Source organism: Mauremys reevesii, linkage group 10, assembly GCF_016161935.1.
Source record: "Mauremys reevesii isolate NIE-2019 linkage group 10, ASM1616193v1, whole genome shotgun sequence".
NCBI lineage: Eukaryota > Metazoa > Chordata > Testudines > Geoemydidae > Mauremys > Mauremys reevesii.
In genome coordinates this window covers 47,273,016-47,291,760 of record NC_052632.1, presented here as the reverse complement: position 1 = coordinate 47,291,760, position 18,745 = coordinate 47,273,016, and the positions used below count along the sequence as shown (strand labels likewise).

The following is an 18,745-nucleotide window of genomic DNA, read 5'->3' as shown; positions in this document are numbered from 1 at the left end:
TTTCTGATTACACCCCTGCATGCGCTAGCAATATTTTCATACTCCTCCCTAGACATCTGTCCAAGTTTCCACTTCTTGTAAGCTTCCTTTTTATGCTTAAGCTCAACAGAGATTTCTGTGTTAAGCCAAGCTGGTCACCTGCCATATTTGCTATTCTTTCTGCACATCAGGATGGTTTGTTCCTGCGCCCTCAATAAGGCTTCTTTAAAATACAGCCAGCTCTCCTGGACACCTTTCCCCCTCTTATTAGCCTTCCAGGGGATCCTGCCCATCACTTCCGTGAATGAGTCAAAGTCTGTTTTTCTGAAGTCCAGAGTCCATATTCTGCTACTCTCCTTCCTTTTTTTTGTGAGGATCCGGAACTCAACCATTTCATGGTCATTGCTGCCTAGGTTGCCACCCACTTCTACTTCCCCTACCAATTCTTCCCTGTTTGTGAGCAGCAGGTCAAGAGGAGCACAACCCCTACCTAATTGATTCCTCCATCACTTGCACCACGGAAGTTGTCCTCAACACTCTCCAAAAACTTCCTGGATTGTCTGTGCACTGCTGTATTGCTCTCCCAACAGATGTCAGAGAATCTGGAAACTTCTGTTAGTTGTCCGAAGAAAGCCTTGTCTACGTCATCCTCCTGGTCTGGTGGTCTATAGCAGACGCCTACCACGACATCACCCTTGTTACTCTTGCCTCTAAACTTAACCCAAAGATGGGGTGAAAGTGACCCAGTATGGGCCAGTACTCCGTACCGGTAAGAACCCGCACTGGCCCATACCCAGCCCACATTAAAGCGCTGCAGTGGCAGCGCTTTAATATCCCTGCCCCTTTTGTCTCCCCTATTGGGGCCCTGCCGGTAGGGTCCATACCGGCAGGGCCACCGACAGGGGTGGGGAGGGACAGCAACGTTAAAGCGCTGCCGCGACAGTGCTTTAAGGATGGTCCTTTGCCACGGCAGTGCTTTAATCTTGCTGCACCCCCCCTCCACCCCTGTTGGCGGGGCTGCCGATGGGTGTGTGTGTGTGTGCAGCAACGTTAAAGTGCTGTTGCGGCAAAGGACCATTGTCCCTGCCCTTTTTTCCTCCCTTGTTGGCAGTCCTGACGGGCGGGGGCAAAGGGAGCAGCTGCCCTGGGGCCAGCAATTTAAAAGGGTCCAGAGCTCTGGGCCTTTTAAATCAACACGGGAGCCCTGGACGGTGCGGGCCAAAGGCTGACTGGGGGATGCTGATCCCCCAGTCCCACCCCTTCCGCCTGAGGCCCTGCCCATTCCAGGGGCCAGAGCCACCACCTCCCACCACTGTACTGGTAAGTGTCCTCAGTTACTTTTACCCCTGCCCAAAGACTCTCAACAGGCTTTTCTCCAGTTTCATCCTGGAGCTCTGAGCAATCATAGGGCTTTCTTACATACAGTGCAGCTCCTCCACCTTTTCTCCCCTGCCTACCCTTCCTGAACAGTTTATACCCATCCATGTCCTCTTTACCTGGATGAAGTACTCTAATCTGCAGTACTGACTCTAAAAAATTTAACCTCCTTTTTTGTTACTTACATTCTTTCTCGCTTTCCCATTTTTTGTTGGGGACAGAAAGGGAGGCAAAATGGGAAACAGTGCACTGTGTATTTGTTTCTCATGCTGGTCTCATTCTTTGTTTCTTTGCCTGTACAGAAGTTTATAGAGTTTGAAGATGCACTGGAACAGGAGAAGAAAGACCTGCAAATCCAGGTTGAGCATCTTGAATTTCAGACCCGGCAGCTGGAGCTGAAGGCCAAAAACTATGCAGATCAGAGTAAGTACAGTAATGCAACCAACATGCTTGTATGGTTGGGCTTCCTTGGAAGCTAGGGTGTTGCTCTGAAGTTTCTTTGTTTAATGCATCTTATTCAAAGCCTGGAAGTTTGACATTCCTAACTCCAGTGCCAACTTTTGAGGGGCCTAAGGGGAGAAATATGTTCAACATTTAAGTTGATAGTAGCTTTATTGTTTTCATTGCACTGAGCATTATAAGAAAATATGGCCAATTGCAGCCTTTGGGGACATTACGGAGCTTCAAGAATTGTCTCATGCTTGTTCTGTATATCAATTATCTTACGGGCAGGGATAGCTCATTGGTTTGAGCACTGGCCCTGCTAAATCCAGGGTTGTGAGTTCAGTCATTGAGGGGGGCATTTAGGGATCTGGGGCAAACATCTGTCTGGGGATTGGTCCTGCTTTGAGCAGGGGGTTGGACTAGATGACCTCCTGAGGTCCCTTCCAACCCTGAGATTCTATGATTCTACTGTCTACAGTAGCCCTTGTAATTCCACAGCTTCATACTGGAGCAAGTACTACCTGTTTTAAACAAATTTGTATATTACACAAAGTACTATTGGATGAGAAGTGGTAGATCTGTGGAGTGCATTTGGCAGTAGTTTGGGGGGGGTTCCTGTGTTATTTTGCTGAGTTTATTTAGAACTACCTAGACTTTAGTCCTAAATCATCCTGGTATAACTTGTCTGAAGTCACTCGAGTTAAACGAGGGATTTATTTAGCTCTTTGGGACCACAATTTCAATTTCTGTAATTTACACACGCTCCCTACATCTTTCAGATTATACCGTTTTATAAAATATCAGGCAAATTCCTGTTAAAATGCAAAGAATTGTGTGTGGGATATTTCAGGTATGAGCCAAACCTAACTTGTAATACATTTCCTAGATGATGTGTGTGGCAGTGAATTTCTTTTTCCCAATAAACAGGACATTTAAAACCCTTCTTTGCTATCAAACATTTTATTGCATTAGACAGGACTTCTGATGCCACGATCTTAGATCATATTATGGAAAAGTGAGTATAGAGGAGCATGTACCGAATATACATCCTATTTTGTTTTGGAGGCAGGAATATGGACCTCTCTTTGTCAACTGTGATTGCATCTACTTGGTAGAAAGTCCAAAGGAGCTTTACATGCAAATCCCAGTCTTGCGGTTAACAACAATTGAGTTGGAGTTTCAGTTAGTTTCCACTGTAAATACTTTCTGGCTGGATCAACTTTTAAAAAACAAAGCAACTCTTTTTCTCCAATAACACATAGTGGGCCCCAAACTACATGTGATGTTATTCACTAATCAGCTCTGGCCCTTTGTAGTTGGACACAGCCAGCTGTAATGTGTTTAATATAGAGCATACCATTTATTTCCCTCTTGTCCCTGAATGGGTTCTCTGTGCCTTTTCTCATGCACCAAATATCCCAGCTCATTTTTTGTTTTTGTTCTCCTTTCCCTAATGTGTGCAGTTGTGGTGGGCTGGACAAGGCTTCCTCCAAAATTCAGCAATAAGATCCAACAAAACTGCTCCTCAGGTAATCAGAGGAGTCATAATAGAGCTGCGTGATCCTTGACACTGGGGGTTGAGCCTTCGGAAGCTTTGGATTCTCTAGCAGCTCACATACAAAGGACAGAGCTAAAGCCTAACTTGGATCGGCCTTTGTGTTGGCTCATTTGTTTATTGGTAGGTACTAGGCTGGGCCCTGACAGACCCGCCTCTAAAATTAGCATTGCATCACTTTGTACGTTCACCTTAAGGGCATTTTGATACCCGTGAAATGAGTTTGTGAGTTATACCACATGCCACACATACATTACTGTGTTCCTCATTTTTTAATAGGAATTAACTCATTTTTACATATTTTCTGTAATATAAGATACTTCCTTGAGAATTATCTGGTGTTCCTTTTGGAGTCTAACATATATGCTCTCTGATGGGTGGAATACTTCCTTTTATAGTTTCACGGCTGGAGGAACGTGAATCAGAAATGAAGAAAGAGTACAATGCCCTGCACCAACGCCACACAGAGGTAGGTTATCATCTCTAAGTAAATATCATTCTCTTTGTCTACATGTAGGTCTACAAACATACTTTAGAAAAGACTATTTGAATGATTAAAAATAAGAGGTGTCTGTAGCTGCTAAGCCCCCCTCTCCCCCCGAGGTGAAATGCTCTGTTATCCCATTTCCTCTAAGCCTCAAGAGGCTACCACTGCTGTCTAGTTTCCAAGAAGCTTTTTTCATTGTTTTTCTGCATATGTTTTGTCACATACCTTCTGCCATTGTACTGGGCTTGAGGTTTGGTATCTATTTGGTCCCACTCATTTTCGTATTAGACCCAGACTTACTGCTCATTCATTATGTCATCGGCCTTAAAGAATAGCAATGACGGATATAGTTTTAAAAAAAGAATAAGAGAGAGAAATGGGTGCTGGAGGAAGATCAAGCAGAAGAGGAACCTGTGTCTCCTTTTCACTTCTGTTTGGCTCATGGGTTTTTCCCTCTTCACAGATGATCCAGACCTACGTGGAACACATTGAGCGGTCCAAGATGCAGCAGGTTGGGGGAAATAGTCAAACTGAGGGCGGTCTACCTGGGAGGAGGTAGGGTCATATCCTTCCATTGAAATATATGCCATTCAGGGGCTTATGGACTGTGTGCATATGTGTGTGAGAGAACAACCAAAACAAGTTTCCCTCCCTGCTAGATCACTGGGAATGGACTGTAGTTGAACCTTACTATTTTGTTCTAGGCAAGTCTTCAGTGTAGGCACAAAAGTACATGTACGTATTCTGTTTATTTGCAATCCTACTTCTTGCATGGGTGTTTGAAAAATTACCCTTTTATATTTAGATGACAAGTGCAAAATATGCACACAGGAAGGTCCACAGAAAAAAGAGCCATGGATAACATGAGAAACATGCCTTCCCAGTTCAGGAGTACATTGTCACAATCTGATTTCCTCTGTTTCTTACCCCCAACAACAACAAAAAAAGATTTTGGTAAAAAGACCATCCCATATGGACTTTTTTTGCCCAAGGTTTTGATGAACCCAAGATAGTGAGTTGTTTTTGTTCATCTTCCCACATCCAGAGCAGTGAGAGTTAGAAGCCAGCAGTATGGAAACATTGGTCCTTATTCTCTTCTCACACTAGTTTTAAAGTAGTATAATTACACTGACTTTAATGCAATAATTCATGATTTATACCAGTTAGAGGAGCATCAAATGGGTTCTCTGTACTGATCTTATGCTCCAGTAATACTGCCTTCGGGGTGAGGAATGAAGAAAGTGAGTTCCTAAAGAATATGATTTAGTGAAGTAATAGATCACCCAGTACTGCTTGAGGGACATAACCCAAATCCACTCAAGTTGATCACAAACTATCCAGTAACTCGGTGAGGAGAAAAGTGTTCTCTATGTGATTTTACACTAATGTCAGACTATTTTTTATTAATCATTATATGCCATCAATATACTTAGCATTGTAAAGACATTCCCCAAAGATCAGAGGGGTAGCCGTGTTAGTCTGGATCTGTAAAAGCAACAAAGAATCCTGTGGCACCTTATAGACTAACAGATGTTCTGCAGCATGAGCTTTCGTGGGTGAATACCCACTTCTTGCATCTGAAGAAGTGGGTATTCACCCACGAAAGCTCATGCTGCAGAACGTCTGTTAGTCTATAAGGTGCCACAGGATTCTTTGTTGCTTTTACATTCCCCAAAGAGTTTATAACCTAAATGGTAGACTGTGGATAGAGAGGACAGGAAAGAAGGCATGGAGATATTGGGAGTGAGAGAAGGAAACTACAGAGGAAGCAAAGCTGGCATTGTTGTCAAAGCAAAGAAGGTGAAGTGGACAAGAAATAATGGGCAAGCAGGAATCTGTGAGATAATTTAATAGGGGAGTAATGTAGTCTGATAGGGATGATGAAGGATAAGGAGAACAAAGAGGTAAATGTGGAGACAGAGAGGGGGAAAATGTTCTGGAATTATGGATAGGGGTCCCTTTTGGATATTTTAGAGCCTTGTAAATTGATGTACAGGCACAGCGAGTGGCAGCGAGTCTCCGACCCTGGGTCGACAGACTTAGGCTTGTGCTAATGTGCTAAAAATTGCTGTATAGACTGCAGATCAGTCTCTGAAATCCACTCCCTTTCTAGGCTTCAGAGCCCAAACTCCAGCCTGACCCACAATGTCTATACAGCTATTTTTAGCACAGTAGTGCAAGTCTGTTAACCTGGGCTCAGAGGCTTGCTGCTGTGGGCTGTGCAGATATACCCATTGATGCCAGAGTGCTAGTTGGCTAGAAATGCCTGACATAGATTGTTGTGCATTGTGCTAAGTGGGAGAAAAATCCCAGCTCCAAGTACAAGGGATTTAAACACCCTCTGTCTGTTATGGCTTCCTTTACTGGACTTTGAACTAATTTAAAACTGGAAGTCTGAGTACAGCCGAAGTGTCGACTGCACTTTGTAAATGAGAGTGAGAGACCCTGTGAAGGAGGCATAGTGTGGAGAGCAGCTGAGAGTAGCTCAGGGCATCTGTCAGGATCTTCTGTAAATATGGCAGGACTCTTGCCAGCTCCCCTGCAGCTTTGACATTCTTTTTCTATCTAACAAGTCGTTTTCTGCCAAAACTGCATGGCACAAGTAGAGGGCAAGAAACGTTCCAAGGCTGTGAAGAAATGCGCTGTGTGTCACCTAGCACCAGCTCCCAGTTCTACGCTGACGGCATGACAGTGCGTGCTGGGATTGGATATGTATTGTTAATATGGATTTGTTGTAGCAAATGCATTTGGTAGTACAGCACCCATTACAGTGCACAGAATATACAGCACAACCCCAATGCAGGAAGGAAGTGAGGATGCTGAAAGAAAATGGACTCACTTAATAACAAGAAAACAATGACTTGAAACTGTTCCAGGGCTGGACAAATCCTTTTCAATCCTACTGTAATTTCCCTCCTGCTTGAAAGAGGTGAAATGTGCTACAGGAAGGAGAATATCCATGCTGACATGCACTTATATCATTCTGCTATTTATATTTCCTGGAATTGGAGCTGGTGGAGTTATGAGTCTGTTTGCAACCATGATGCAACATGGTCTAAGGTGTGTCATGACTGCAACCTTCCATCTTATTTAGCTCCTACGAAGGGCAGCTGAAGCCTAAATGAATTTTCATAGTCCAGAGGGTTTAACTATGTGGAAGGGGCAAAGAGATCAGCGTTAGAGTTTTCCCCTCTTCTTCAGGCTTTCAGCTCTTGAGGCAGGCTGACTCCTACAGCATGCACATGCTGTCTCCCACAGCCTCTCTCAGCTTTGCTGTACATTTCTGACTCATCTCTTCCAGACAGTAGGGAATTAGGCTGAGTGATTTCTGAACCAGTTCCTCTCTTGGATTTTGGACTGAAATCCCAAGGATTCAAGGTCTATCTTTCAAACATATTTTAATCTTCTATGGCAGGGGTCGGCAACCTCTGGTACGCAGCTCGTCAGGCAGGCCAGGCCAGTTTGTTTACCTGCCGCATCGGCAGGTTCGGCGGACTGCAGCTCCCACTGGCCACGGTTCGCCGTCCCAGGCCAATGGGGGTGGCGGGAAGTGCCGTGGGCCGAGGGATGCGCTGGCCGCGGCTTCCCACCACCTGGCCCGCCAGAGGTTGCTGACCCCTATTCTATGGATATGACCTTCCAGTATGAAACATTTATATTTGAAACAACAATCAGTGCCAGTTTCCCACTCTAGCTTGAGGCAGAACATATGATACAGATTCCATCCTTTCAAAATAATGTCTTGTTACAATTTAATTTACCTCACTTAATAGCTGCAGCCACTCCTGCTGTATTGGATAGGATTTGACTGCAGGAATAATTTGTAGCTAGAAGACCCTGGCACTTTAGGGAAAGATCCTTCCCCCATGCTGGATTATTTAGTATGATTTTTATATTCTAATTTGTAAGGCTACCAAAGGTGCTTATAGCATATACATATACAAAGAAAAGCCACAATTATTTCTAAGTGGATGGGGATGTTTTACCCTTTATTTGGTGGGAGTCAGTTGCTCCTTCTGGATGAAATATCTGATATGGTATATCTGCTATAGAGGAATTACGAGAGGCCACAGAGCATTTTAAATGGATTAGTTGATGTAAGGGTCACTTGTAGGTTACACTTTCTACAGAAACTGTAAATTACTCTTGTGGCAGTAGAATACAAATGAATAATCTCAGAAGATCATGTTTTGTGCTACCTGCCAATCCTCCTGGCTATTTTCTTGACCCTTGCATAGTTTGAATGCAGCATCCAAGTGGATAATCTCAAATTGTATCTGGTTCACCTGAAAAACCTGGAGCTAGAGTAGCATGACAGATGCAGTAGGGAGATGGAACAGGTAGGATGGATGGACTTAAAATACAAGATAAAATGTAAATAATCTTTTTAAAAATAATCTTTCCTTTTTAAAGGAAGTTGTCACTGCAACTCTTAAGAGATTTTATTCCCTAGAGTCATGGAGAGAGGGGGCTATTCCCAACTCTCAACAAACTGTGTAATGCCCATTCAAGCACTCATTGGAAATCTGCAAGTTTGCACGTTTAAACAGCCGGATTCCAAATCCTTTGACGTTAATGGAAAGACTCTCATTGACTGCAGTGTGCTTTGGAACAGGACCCTAATAAGTCTTCAACTCACTGTGGAGTTAAAGAAACAATAGCTCATAGACACTCCTGGGAGTGGAGGAGCAGATGCCCCTGTTTAAAACTCTTCTTTACATAAGTCTGTTTTTTCTCTTTTTTATTTCCTGACCCATGAGAACTGGGAAAGCTTTGCAGTATACTTTCATAGCCCAATCACATCCTTGTGTCATCAGCGTAGTGCTAGGAATTAGATACCTTTGGCTTGATTCCTTTCTCACTTATGCCAAAGTAAACAGGAGAAACTCCATAGAAGTCAGTGCATTGTGAAGTGTAAAACCACTGTATGTGACAGAGAATCAGGCCTTCTGTATTCTGACTGGTGGTTCCTGCCATTGGCGTCTGCCAAAATTAGATAGGAAGTGATGTGAGCATGGCTGCATGATGCAGGTTGAATTAATTCTGCTCACATTTCCCCTTTCCAAAGTCCAAGAAACATTAGCTAAATGTGGCTTTGTGCTGTCACTGGGGAAAGGATTCATGATGGAAAGTTTCAAGAATTGTGATAACTTGTCAGTTCACTGGGGAGGGACAAAACTGTCAGCATGAATTTCCTGCTCTGTACTGCACAAGTAGCGATCTGAGTGCTTCTGAGTGCTGGTGTGTTGCTAGCCTCCTGGGAGGAGAAAAAAGAGACCTGTCCTATGTCTGTGATCTGTGGCTCCTTCTGAGTTTGTATAAACCATTAACTGAAAGAGGGCTTTTTCCTTCATTCCAAGCTTTGCATTGTGCCCTTGTGTGTGTGGCACTCTAGTACACGTTCATGTTAGCATATGTATTTATGTTGGGTGTGTTATGCGTCATTGAACGGATGAGTATAAATGAGCACATATATTTTGTGTGCTTTGTTGCAGTGGTGTGTATTTGTGGGAACCATAAGTGTACATCTCTCACTGCATTCTTGGGTGTTTGTATGAGCTCATCTGTGTGCTTTGGTGGATGGGTGGGTGCTGTGATGGGTTCCCCCAAAGGGTCCCACCTGGAATTTGGGGTACCACTGGAGCCTCCTGCCCCACCACCGTGGGCTCACTCTCACAGTGTACTGCTGTGACAAGATGCAAAGCCCTCCAGCCTGCACTTTCACCAGCACACATATAGGTAGGGACACACCCAGCTGCAGTTACATGCAGGCTCTCTGACCAGCCCCTGCATATGTAGGCTACAGTTAATACTCCTTAGGGCATTCTGTGCAAAAAATTAAAAATTCTGCACACAATATTTTTAAATTCTGCCAGTTTTATTTGTCAGTAAATAAATGCAGAAGCTTCAGCAGTGGGAAGCACAGGCCACTGGCTGCACAAAGGTGGGAGATCACCCTGCAGCCCCCTGCTCCCAGGACATGGACTCAGCAGTGAGGCTGCAACTGACCCTGACAGAGCACAAAGCCTGAGCCTGCCCCAGAAACATCCTGGGCCCTGCCCCTCTGCACCAGGTATTCCAGGTGTGGGGCAGGCAGGCTCAACCAGGCAAGGATCCAAGTGTGGAGGGGCTCAGTGTGAGGGGATCTAGGTGTGGGGTGAGAGGATTCTGTGTGGGGCAATCTGGGTGCAGGCAGCTCAGTGGGGGGGTCTAGGTGTGTGTGGGGATCTGGATGCACAGAGGCTTATTGGGGAGGGGGTTCCAGGTGCAAGGGCAATGGGATTCTGCAGGGGCTTCCAGGTGATCGCGGTTGGGGCTCAGCGATGTGGGTGTGGGGGTCTCAGCAGAGGGGTCTGGGTGCAGCTAGTTGGGAGTCAGTGGCATAGGGGTCTGGATGTGGGAGCTCAGGGTGGGACACATCGAGTGTGGGGTTGAGTGCAGGGAGCTCAATGGGGGGTGTTCTGGGTGCAGGGGTGGGGGTCCAGAGGCAGGGAGCTCCAGATGCAGGGGTTGAGGTTCATTGGGGTGGGGTTCAGGTATGGAGGGCTAGGGGGGTTCTGGGTGTAAGGGGTGAGGCTTGATGGGGGTGTCTGGGTATAGGAGATCCAGATGCACAGGGGTTGGGCGGATGGGGGAGCAGCTCCCCATACGGGGACACCTCCCCCGCAAATGAGGAGTGATGGGGGCAGGAAGCAGGGGACGATGCTGAGCTTCCTGCAGCTGGGGGAGGTATCAGGAGCTGGGTTTGACACAGCCCCAGACACTCCTTGCAGGGGAAGAGGAAGTCCCATCCTCTCCTGCCTCCAGCCCAGCCAAGATTAGTAGCTGATCCCAGCTCAGGGTAGGAAACACTTATAGACTTATAGACTCATAGACTTTAAGGTCAGAAGGGACCATTATGATCATCTAGTCTGACCTCCTGCACAATGCAGGCCACAGAATCTCACCCATCCACTTCTATAACAACCCCCTAGCCTATGTCTCAGTTACTGAAGTCCCCAAATTGTGGTTTGAAGACCTCAAGCTGCAGAGAATCCTCCAGCAAGTGACCCGTGCCCCATGCTGCAGAGGAAGGCGAAAAACCTCCAGGGCTCCTGCCAATCTGCCCTGGAGGAAAATTCCTTCCCGACCCCAAATATGGCGATCAGTTAAACCCTGAGCATGTGGGCAAGACTCACCAGCCAGCATCCAGGAAAGAATTCTCTGTAGTAACTCAGATCCCAACCCATCTAACATCCCATCACAGACCACTGGGCATACTTACCTGCTGATAATCAAAGATCAATTGCCAAAATAATTGCCAAAATTAGGCTATCCCATCATACCAACCCCTCCATAAATTTATCAAGCTTAGTCTTAAAGCCGGATATGTCTTTTGCCCCCACTACTCCCCTTGGAAGGCTGTTCCAGAACTTCACTCCTCTAATGGTTAGAAACCTTCGTCTAATTTCAAGTCTAAACTTCCTAGTGTCCAGTTTATATCCATTTGTTCTTGTGTCCACATTGTTACTAAGCTTAAATAATTCCTCTCCCTCCCTAATATTAATCCCTCTGATATATTTATAAAGAGCAATCATATCCCCCCTCAACCTTCTTTTGGTTAGGCTAAACAAGCCAAGCTCTTTCAGTCTCCTTTCATAAGACAGGTTTTCCATTCCTCGGATCATCCTAGTAGCCCGTCTCTGAACCTGTTCCAGTTTGAATTCATCCTTCTTAAAAATGGGAGACCAGAACTGCACACAGTATTCCAGATGAGGTCTCACCAGTGCCTTATATAATGGTACTAACACCTCCTTATCTTTGCTGGAAATACCTTGCCTGATGCATCCTAAAACCGCATTAGCTTTTTTAACGGCCATATCACATTGGCGGCTCATAGTCATCCTGTGATCAACCAATACTCCGAGGTCCTTCTCCTCCTCTGTTACTTCCAACTGATGCATCCCCAATTTATAACTAAAATTCTTGTTATTAATCCCTAAATGCATGACCTTGCACTTTTCACTATTAAATTTCATTCTATTACTATTACTCCAGTTTACAAGGTCATCCAGATCTTCCTGTATGATATCCCGGTCCTTCTCTGTGTTAGCAATACCTCCCAGCTTTGTGTCATCCGCAAACTTTATTAGCACATTCCCGCTTTTTGTGCCAAGGTCAGTAATAAAAAGGTTAAATAAAATTGGTCCCAAAACTGATCCCTGAGGTACTCCACTAGTAACCTCCTTCCAGCCTGACAGTTCACCTTTCAGTATGACCCGTTGTAGTCTCCCCTTTAACCAGTTCCTTATCCACCTTTCAATTTTCATATTTATCCCCATCTTTTCCAATTTAACTAATAATTCCCCATGTGGAACCGTGTCAAATGCCTTACTGAAATCGAGGTAAATTAGATCCACTGCATTTCCTTTGTCTAAAAAATCTGTTACTTTCTCAAAGAAGGAGATCAGGTTGGTTTGGCACGATCTACTTTTTGTGAAACCATGTTGTATTTTGTCCCAATTACCATTGACCTCAATGTCCTTAACTACCCTCTCCTTCAAATTTTTTTCCAAGACCTTACATACTACAGATGTCAAACTAACAGGCCTATAGTTACTCAGATCACTTTTTTTCCCTTTCTTAAAAATAGGAGCTATGTTAGCAATTCTCCAGTCGTACGGTACAACCCCTGAGTTTACTGATTCATTAAAAATTCTTGCTAATGGGCTTGCAATTTCATGTGCCAGTTCCTTTAATATTCTTGGATGAAGATTATCTGGGCCCTCCGATTTAGTCCCATTAAGCTGTTCGAGTTTGGCTTCTACCTCGGATGTGGTAATATCTACCTTCATATCCTCATTCCCAATTGTCATCCTTCCATTATCCCTAAGCTCCTCATTAGCCTTATTAAAGACCGAGGCAAAGTATTTATTTAGATATTGGGCCATGCCTAGATTATCTTTAACCTCCACTCCATCCTCAGTGTTTAGCGGTCCCACTTCTTCTTTCTTTGTTTTCTTCTTATTTATATGGCTATAGAACCTTTTACTATTGGTTTTAATTCCCTTTGCAAGGTCCAACTCTACATGGCTTTTAGCCTTTCTCACTTCATCCCTACATGTTCTGACCTCAATAAGGTAGCTTTCCTTGCTAATCCCGCCCATCTTCCACTCCCTGTAGGCTTTCTGCTTTTTCTTAATCACCTCTCTAAGATGCTTGCTCATCCAGCTTGGTCTACAACTCCTGCCTATGATTTTTTCCCCCTTTCTTGGGATGCAGGCTTCTGATAGTTTCTGCAACTTTGACTTGAAGTAATTCCAGGCCTCCTCTGCCTTTAGATCCACAAGTTCTTCAGTCCAATCCACTTGCCTAACTAATTTCCTTAATTCTTTAAAGTTAGCCCTTTTGAAATCAAAAACCCTAGTCCCAGATGTATTTTTGTTTATCCTTCCATCTAGTTTGAACTGAATTAACTCATGATCACTCGAACCAAGGTTGTCCCCTACAACCATTTCTTCTATGAGGTCCTCACTACTCACCAAAAACAAATCTAAAATGGCATCCCCCCTTGTTGGCTCTTCAACTACTTGATGAAGAAATCCATCAGCTATCACATCCAGAAAAATCTGAGCCCTATTACTTCTACTAGCACTTGTCCTCCAGTCTATATCTGGGAAGTTAGTCTCCCATGATCACACAATTCCCATTAGTGTTTACTTCATTAAAAACATTAAAGAGGTCTCTATCCATCTCCAAATCAGATCCCGGTGGTCTGTAGCACACCCCAAGCACTATCTCAGGGGAGGCTCTAGTAGCTTTCTTTCCCAATGTGATTTTTGCCCAGACAGACTCTGTCTTATCCATTCCATCCCTTCTCATTTCTTTGCAGTTAACCTCATCATTGATATACAATGCTACTCCACCACCTTTGCCTTTATTTCTGTCTTTTCTAAACAGCACATAGCCTTCAATACCTGTACTCCAGTCATGACTACTATCCCACCATGTTTCTGTTATCCCTATAATATCCGGTTTCACTTCCTGCACCAGTAGCTCTAGTTCCTCCATTTTGTTTCCTAGGCTCCTCGCATTAGTTTACAGACAGCTTAATTTTTGCCGTTTGGCTTCACTGACATTCTTTATCTGGTTAGGCACAGACATTCTATCACCAGTATCACCTATTAGACTGGTATCTACACTACCCTTCCTCCTTATGTCCATTCTTCTGCTCATGGCTGTATCCTCTTACTTTGTTTTCTTCCCTCTCGGTGTTAAATTCCGGCGTGGAGATTACCTGGACATCTCCCAACCATCTCCCCCAAATTCCTAGTTTAAAGCTCTCTTAATCAGTTGGGCGAGCCTCCATCCCAGAAGTCTATTTCCCTCCTTACTCAGGTGAAGTCCATCCCGAGAGAAAAGTCCTCTGTCTATGAATGCTTCCCAGTGGCCATACATCGCAAAGCCCTCCTTATAGCACCACTGCCTGAGTCATCTGTTGATCGCCATAATCTTGTCACACCTTTGTTGCCCTTCTCTAGGAACAGGCAGAATCCCACTGAAGATCACCTGAGCCTCGATTTCCTTAAGCGTCTTCCCCAATCTGGCATAGTCTCCCTTGATACGTTCCAGCGAGAACCTAGACATATCATTCGTTCCCACATGAAGGATAATCAACGGATTCTTTCCCGCTCCCATTAAGATCCTTTTCAGCCTCAGGTCCACATTCTGTATCTTAGCACCCGGCAGACAGCACACCCTTCTGTTCTCCGGATCAGCTCTAGTTACAGGCCTGTCTATCCTTCTCAGTAAGGAGTCCCCAATCACGTAGACCTCCCTTTTCCTGGTGACAGTATGATTCTCTGGTCTATCCCCTGCTCCCACTGGCTGCAAGTCCTCTCGATTCCTGTTCGCCCTTGCAATCCTCCGCAACCCATCCTGTATTCTCCTGGGCTCATATTTGGTGTTGTCTCCATTGACTCTTCCCCTCTTCCTGTAGGGCTAGCTGCTCTTTTTTTCCTTGCCCTCTCACCTTCAGTGACCACCTGCTGTGTCCCTTCTTCATTTTCCAACTCTGCAAACCTGTTTTTGAGCTCTATTTCTCCTTCACTGGCCTGTCTTCCTCTGCCTGGTTCTCTTAGTTACATGCTTCCACCGTCCACCTTCCTCACTCAGCAGTCTCCCCTCAGAATTCTTTGGTCCTGCTTCCATCTGCAAGTCTGAGATTATCCCTTCAGCCGCCTCATTTCTTTGCTCCATCATCTGCTCGAACCCGCTTCTAAACTCGACCTGAGTTTCCACCTGCATCTCCAGTTCTCGGATCTTTTCTTCCATCAGCTCTATCATGCGGCACTTCATGCAGACGAAACTCTTTTCAGGTACCCCCTCCAGGATCATGTACATGCTGCAGCTTCCACATCCGGTCATCCTCATTGTGTCTTTCACTGCTGCCACTGTATTGGTCATAACCTTCCCACTGAAAACCTGTTAGTCAAAGAAACAAAAACCAAAACAAACCCCCAACAGGCACCAGAACACTGGCAGACCACCACCCCCTCCCTTCACTAGCCTGTCAGTTTTTCTGCCTAGGTCTAAGTCTCCCCCGGAAACTCCCAGTGAAACTCCCCTGTTTACAGCTCTGTTTGGTGGCTGCTGTGCTGCTGCAGCTGTCTATGCCGCTGCCTGACTGGCTGGCTACCTTTATAGGACCCCTAGGCAGATAAGCCCCACCCCCTAAGCAGTGTCCCCAGCACTGAAGTGATTTACCTCTCTGCCAGCTGCTCCGGGTGCCTGAAACAATGTACCTGCGCAGCTGGGGAGTGGTGCATGATTGCTTTTGCAGCTTCCCTTTGCTTCCCTGTCAGAAAGTCATTTTTCTGCAGGGAAGCAAACAAATCTGCAGGGGACATGAATTCTGTGCATGCGCAGTGGTGCATAATTCCCCCAGGAGTAAGTTAAGGCAACTCCCAGCTCCCCAGGCGTGCATGACTGGGTCCAGCACTTCCCCCAGTTCAGTCTTTGTTCCTCAGGTGTTTCCAGGAGCCTTCTTGTCTGTGGAGTTGAAGAACCCCAGATGATGTCACTCCCTGCCGTATATAGCTTTTGCACTTGGTGGGAACCCTTTGTTCCCAAAGCTTGGATCCCAGTCCAGTCTGTGACTGACATCCCAAGATTGAGTTCAGAGACATGTGGTCTCATCACATGTCTTCGTAGAGTCATAGCAGCCATTACTTGGAGCCTCTCTGTAGCGTTCACAGGAAGGCTCACCTGGTGGGAGATAAGCTTCTCCTAAGGCCTATTATTTTTTCCTAATGGCCCTTTGCCCTGAATAGGCCCTTCCCCACCCACTATCTAGACTGAAAGCATCTTGTCTAGTGGGCGTTACCCAGGTGTAACTACATTTGAAATACAGATACATAGTTAATATTAATAACTTGAGACACAAAAATGCTACATGCATACAAATAGGATAATCATATTAAGCAAATCGTAACTTTTCCAATGACCCCTCACATGACTTACCTTGCATAACATACATCATAATCATATCATAATAATATCACTATGAAGAATATGGGGTGCAGTGTCACAGGTGTGTTTTGTGTGATATGCTAGATAGGCGCATATTTGTGTGAGCCCATACATACACTTGGTATGTTTGCTTGTCACTATGACTGAAGTTTGTATAAGCACAGAATAGTGTGTACATGTATGCACAAGAGACATACAGAGAGAGAGTGCGTTTCCACATTGTGATTATGAGTGCATGTATGGAATGTGTCTGCTGTATGGCTGCATGTTTATGGGGCTGTAAGTGTCTCCATCACTTCTCAGGTGTGTGTTTGTGTGAGCACATACACATACATGTTCTTGCATGACTTTTTGCTCTCTAATGGTTGTTTTCTTGTCTCGCTTCTTGTGCGGTTGCCACTCTGTTTTGGCTGCTATGTTTGTCACTGCAGTCATCGCCAGTCATGGAGGAAAAGGTAAATCCTATTACAGCATTTTTTTTAAACTGTCACTTTTGAGATTGGGGTTGAGTAACAGCTGTTGGGATAGTTGGGGATTGGTCCTGCTTTGAGCAGGGGGGTGGACTAGATGACCTCCTCAGGCCCCTTCCAACCCTGATATTCTATGATTAGTGGGCAGAATGCAGGTGAGGCTGCCAGAGGTGTGTGGTGAATGTAGTTTATCACATGACTATGGCCATCACTAATGTGGTGAGTATGCAAAAGGTACCGTATAGATAGGCAACAACTCATCTTTAACTGTACAATATTGGAAAATTGTCTCCAGAACTATAGTGTCTGTTAACATTAGAAAGTAGCAGACATTTTAGAATGACTCCTTTTGGGTAACAGTTCTAAAACAAAACCAAATCAATGTACCTATGAATCTGATATCATTTATGTGCTGTCTGTATCAGAGGATTCTTCCATCTGTTATGAAATGTCCATTTGTGAATAATGGGAGCCACAGGCCCAGATTATAATGCAGGTTGTTTGGAAAAAAGCAGCATCCCAAAATTCTTTGCTAGGCTACTTGGGAAATGCCCTCCCAGCCCTCTGCCAATCCCAGATGGGACACAGCGAGCAGCAACTACCTACCAGCACAGTTTCCCTGCCTTATCAGAAGCTGTCATGGCAGCACAATGGACTGACAAATCAGCACAGCATGTTCTGGCTTTCATATGAGCAATGCTGAGAATGGAGCTACTGAGTGTTTTCTTTGTTTCTCCAGGAGGAAATTAAATCTCTCTTTCCAGGCTGCCTGCACACTCCTTAACCTATTGCGTCAGCTCCTGTGTTAGTGCATTTGCTCATGTCTCGGGGGCCTCAGGTTCCATTACAATCACTTCATGCAGGTCACAAGTGGAGCAGTTATAATGGTCTCTTGGCTGTGTCCCTGGAGAAATGTTCTCCATGTACAGGAGCAGTGTTCCACAGGATCAGCATGGAGCCTTCCTGAGAAAGGAAGCATGTCTGATTCGGTAGGAAAAGACTGACCCTTTATTCCTGCCCTGCCTTTAATGTATTAACTCCAACAAGCCTGTATGCTTGGTGGGTTTTTTTTCTGTTAAGTCTTAATACCAATTTGTTGATGTTTTGTCTCCTCATCCTGCCCCTTAGCCAAATACTTCTGATAATGGGTTGACCACAGCTGATAGTGTTTTAAAAATAAAACACTTGAGGGTCCAGAATCATCAGTTCTGGCATGTAGAAGGGTAAATCACACACACCTGTGCCCACTAGGCCCCAGCCCTGGGGAGAGACATGGATCCCAAGGGAGGGCAGATGGCAATATCAACACTGGCCTCCCCTCCTGGGCTCATTCTGCAAAGTGGGTCATCTTTAATTTGCATCTGGAGCTCCATAGGAGTCCTGCTAATGGAGGCTGATAAGAGCATTTGCTAAATCAGTGCATCCTCTGGCCATTCTCTATTCCCTGGTCTTTGGGTTGCTCTGGTCATCTGCAGCCATGTGTCCCTGACAAAAGAGAGCTTGTGGATGCTTTCTTCTGGTGCAACCCCCTTGCTATATCATAAAATCACCCGTACCCCTTGCTATATCATAAAATCATAGAATCATAGAATATCAGGGCTGGGAGGATCAACTAGTCCAACCCCCTGCTCAAAGCAGGACCAATCTCCAGCTGAATCATCCCAGCCAGACCCCCAGCGAGGACCTGCCCCGGACTTGCTGCGGCTGGGGGAGAGGAGCCCCTCCCCTGTCCCTGCCCCAGCCAAGGCCCACTGGAGCGGCCGGGAAAGGAGCCCCTCCCTTGGCCCAGCCCAGCCCTGCTGGAGCTGCCGAGCCTGGGGAGAGGTGCCTTTCCCCCAGCTCCAAGCTGCTGTTGTGAGAGAGGGTTGGGGGGAGTCCAAACCCCTCATCCTTGGCCCCACCCCAGAGCCCGTAACCCCCCTA

General features: G+C 45.4%; 1 protein-coding gene across 23 annotated transcripts in view; it reads left to right on the top strand.

The window, feature by feature from the left end:
* MAPK8IP3 (mitogen-activated protein kinase 8 interacting protein 3) overlaps positions 1-18,745 on the top strand; it is a 184,096-nt gene that overhangs the window by 43,506 nt on the left and 121,845 nt on the right. For 14 of the 23 annotated variants that reach the window (XM_039493054.1, XM_039493045.1, XM_039493053.1 and 11 more), the window contains exons 2-5: positions 1,659-1,779; positions 3,754-3,824; positions 4,306-4,397; positions 16,784-16,807. In XM_039493054.1, the coding sequence (XP_039348988.1) occupies positions 1,659-1,779; positions 3,754-3,824; positions 4,306-4,397; positions 16,784-16,807 (308 nt within the window). The remainder of the gene's footprint in view (positions 1-1,658; positions 1,780-3,753; positions 3,825-4,305; positions 4,398-16,783; positions 16,808-18,745) is intronic. The other 9 variants (XM_039493047.1, XM_039493061.1, XM_039493058.1 and 6 more) reach the window with 1 other exon arrangement.